Genomic DNA, 2487 nt, shown 5'->3' with positions numbered 1-2487 from the left:
ATGTCTCAAGTTATTTTTTGGAAAGTTTCCTTCCGCGAGGAAAAAGTTACCTCGCTCGTTGCGTGGATATTACGTGGAGGCTTGCTATTGGAAGTCGATCTAAAGGTAACTTGAGACACATTACCTATGGAAAAGGGCGTCATGATGGGGGATGCTCTCTCTTCCCAATTTATTTTCTCTTGGTTTCCGTAGTTTGTTTATCATACGTTCTTAGAAGCAGAGTTTGATAGTTTGTTTTTCAAGACTCAGTTGCCATGCAAACATAATTGATATTCTAATATCAAGCTATTTTTAGACGAGTTCTAAGACTAGTTTACCTAAATGGTAGAAACGCTGCCGAGGGGAAGGGAGATCTTCAATTATGCTTGCGGTAAGGTAACGTTCGTGAGTGAAATGAAAGATTTGTTTCCTACAACATTCCAAGTTCTTGGCCTTTTTATGGAACGATTCGAATTTACTTTTGTTGCGTGACAGTGAAATTTGAGGATACGAGAAAGCGAAATAAAAAACAGAACAGGGTCAAATAATACCGCGCATCTTAATTCCTGCATTCGCGCATAACCACAATTCCTTGCGCCTTTTGACCACAATCCCTTGCCTTTCGAAGAAAAATATGTTCCTCTCCCGATTAGAGAGCTTCCATGTTCGTTCGCTTCAGCCTCACTCACTGCGGCAGCAATAATATTTGCTTTGTACGAGTGACCATTCCCAATCCCATGAGTAATAATTTCTCATGTAAGACTTGTGATTAGCTGGAAAGATCTGGTTTCGAGGGAAATAAATCTAAAAATAATTCCTTATTTCATCCGTTTTCTCAAATTTACTTAACGTGTTCACGTGAATTCAGTGCATTCTCGAGTGAATTTAAGTCCGTTCAACCTGGTAGTACACCTTTTATAACATCTTTTAAAGATGTTACATTTAAATCAGAGACAGAAACGACTCTACGGGATCGTAGCTTGCCCGTATCGTACAAATCCGGCCAACTGTGTTCCTTAAGATGCAGTTTAAAGGTGATCAGCTATTATTTCGCCAAATTTAGTTGTAAACTACTCTTTCTAGGCACTCAAAGAAGCTCTGGAAATTAAATGCCACTGCCATGGCCCTTCCCAATCATGTGCAACAAGAACATGCTGGCAGGCGCTTCCAAGTTCATTTAGAAAAGTAGGGCTTCTTTTAAAAGACCTCTACGAAAAAACTGTTTGGGTGAAACCTAACAAAATTTCCTCGCCCTATGGAAAACGAGATGCTTATCTAACGCTTATGTCGGACAACTACAAGAAGCCTGCTCAGGGAGAATTGGCTTACATGGACTATTCACCAAATTACTGTGAGCGAACTGTCCAAAAGAGAATTCCAGGGACTATGGAACGTGTGTGCAACAAGACATCAAATGGAGAGGACAGCTGCGAGCTTCTGTGCTGCGGTCGCGGATACAACACTCATGACTTCGTTAGAAAATATCGCTGCCATTGCAAATTTTATTGGTGCGCTATGTGAAATGTAAGAAAGCAAGGAGCGCTTGGAAGTGTTCAAATGCAAGTGGAGAGTTCATTCGCAAAATACTTCCAAAAAGTGTTTACTTGTATCATTGAAGTTAATGTGTATTATTTATTATAAAGGAACTTGATATGCGACCATGTCAAGACTTTTTGTTGTCTTCTCAGCTGATTCTGTCAAAACGTGATTTGAAACGGAATCAACCAGCAGAAGAATTGATAGGAAGAAGGCAATCTAAAGTCAAGAAAAACCTAACTTTCAGAAGTGTTAACTTATGAGAAAATGGGAATGGCAGATTTTTTGTTTTACGATAAAAACGTTCGTCAATGCTTTGTATTCCGTGTTACTGATTACAATCGATAGGAAGAGAAAGCGATTTTCTCTAATTAGGAAAGAAGCGCAAGGGCTTCTTGAACTGTGCCGGTTAGTTCTCCTTTTGGCATAGGTAATTTTTTGCAGATGATTGAAAAATTGAATCAGACTAAAAATACCAGCAGGGAATGTCATTTTCTTTGGGCGAAAAACACAAATCCCAAGATATAAGGGGAAGGTTTAATTCAAATGAAAACTGTTAGCATCAGAAAAAGCATAAATTTGTTGGACTAAATTAGGCTTACTGCGAGTTGAAGTTTCTGTAGTTAGCCAGAGCTTGGCTTTTTCGCCAGTGCATATTGCTTAGGAAGTTAGACACCTTAGTGAACGCGCAAGCTTTTGCTAGTTTAATTAAGAGGTAGCGTTCCTTGTAGGATCGCCATTGGATACCTATCTCTACCACGTTCTAATACAGATAATCTCTACATACTAGCAAGTATCAAGAGTATTACCTTCGTTTGATTTCGCGAGAGAAAGCTGCGATATAAGGTAAAACAGCTACAAGGCTAATGCACGATGCTACGAAGTTTCATTTCACTTTTACCGCTCGACATTTATAGTAAAAAAGGGCCCACCGAATGAGGTCTGCATTGAACAACTAAAAGTAGTATTTAA

At 39.2% G+C, this 2487-nt stretch overlaps 1 protein-coding gene across 1 annotated transcript; it reads left to right on the top strand.

Annotated features, from left to right (window-relative positions):
• Positions 1-1500, top strand: LOC138017265 (protein Wnt-7-like). Its single transcript, XM_068864408.1, has 2 exons — positions 1-105; positions 1063-1500. Exons 1-2 carry the CDS (start codon positions 1-3, stop codon positions 1498-1500), a joined length of 543 nt encoding a protein of 180 aa, XP_068720509.1.
• The last annotated feature ends 987 nt before the right edge of the window (positions 1501-2487 follow it).

Source organism: Montipora capricornis, chromosome 9, assembly GCF_036669925.1.
Source record: "Montipora capricornis isolate CH-2021 chromosome 9, ASM3666992v2, whole genome shotgun sequence".
NCBI classification, from domain to species: Eukaryota; Metazoa; Cnidaria; class Anthozoa; order Scleractinia; family Acroporidae; genus Montipora; species Montipora capricornis.
Note: the sequence above shows the minus strand (reverse complement) of the source record. Positions and strands in the feature narration are given on the sequence as shown.

Bases quoted from the DNA above. Each gene is read 5' to 3' on its own strand.
- LOC138017265 (XM_068864408.1), top strand. From the start codon at position 1: ATGTCTCAAGTTATTTTTTGGAAAGTTTCCTTCCGCGAGGAAAAAGTT. The intron at 106-1,062 runs GTAACTTGAGAC...TACTCTTTCTAG, and splicing joins TATTGGAAGTCGATCTAAAG to GCACTCAAAGAAGCTCTGGA.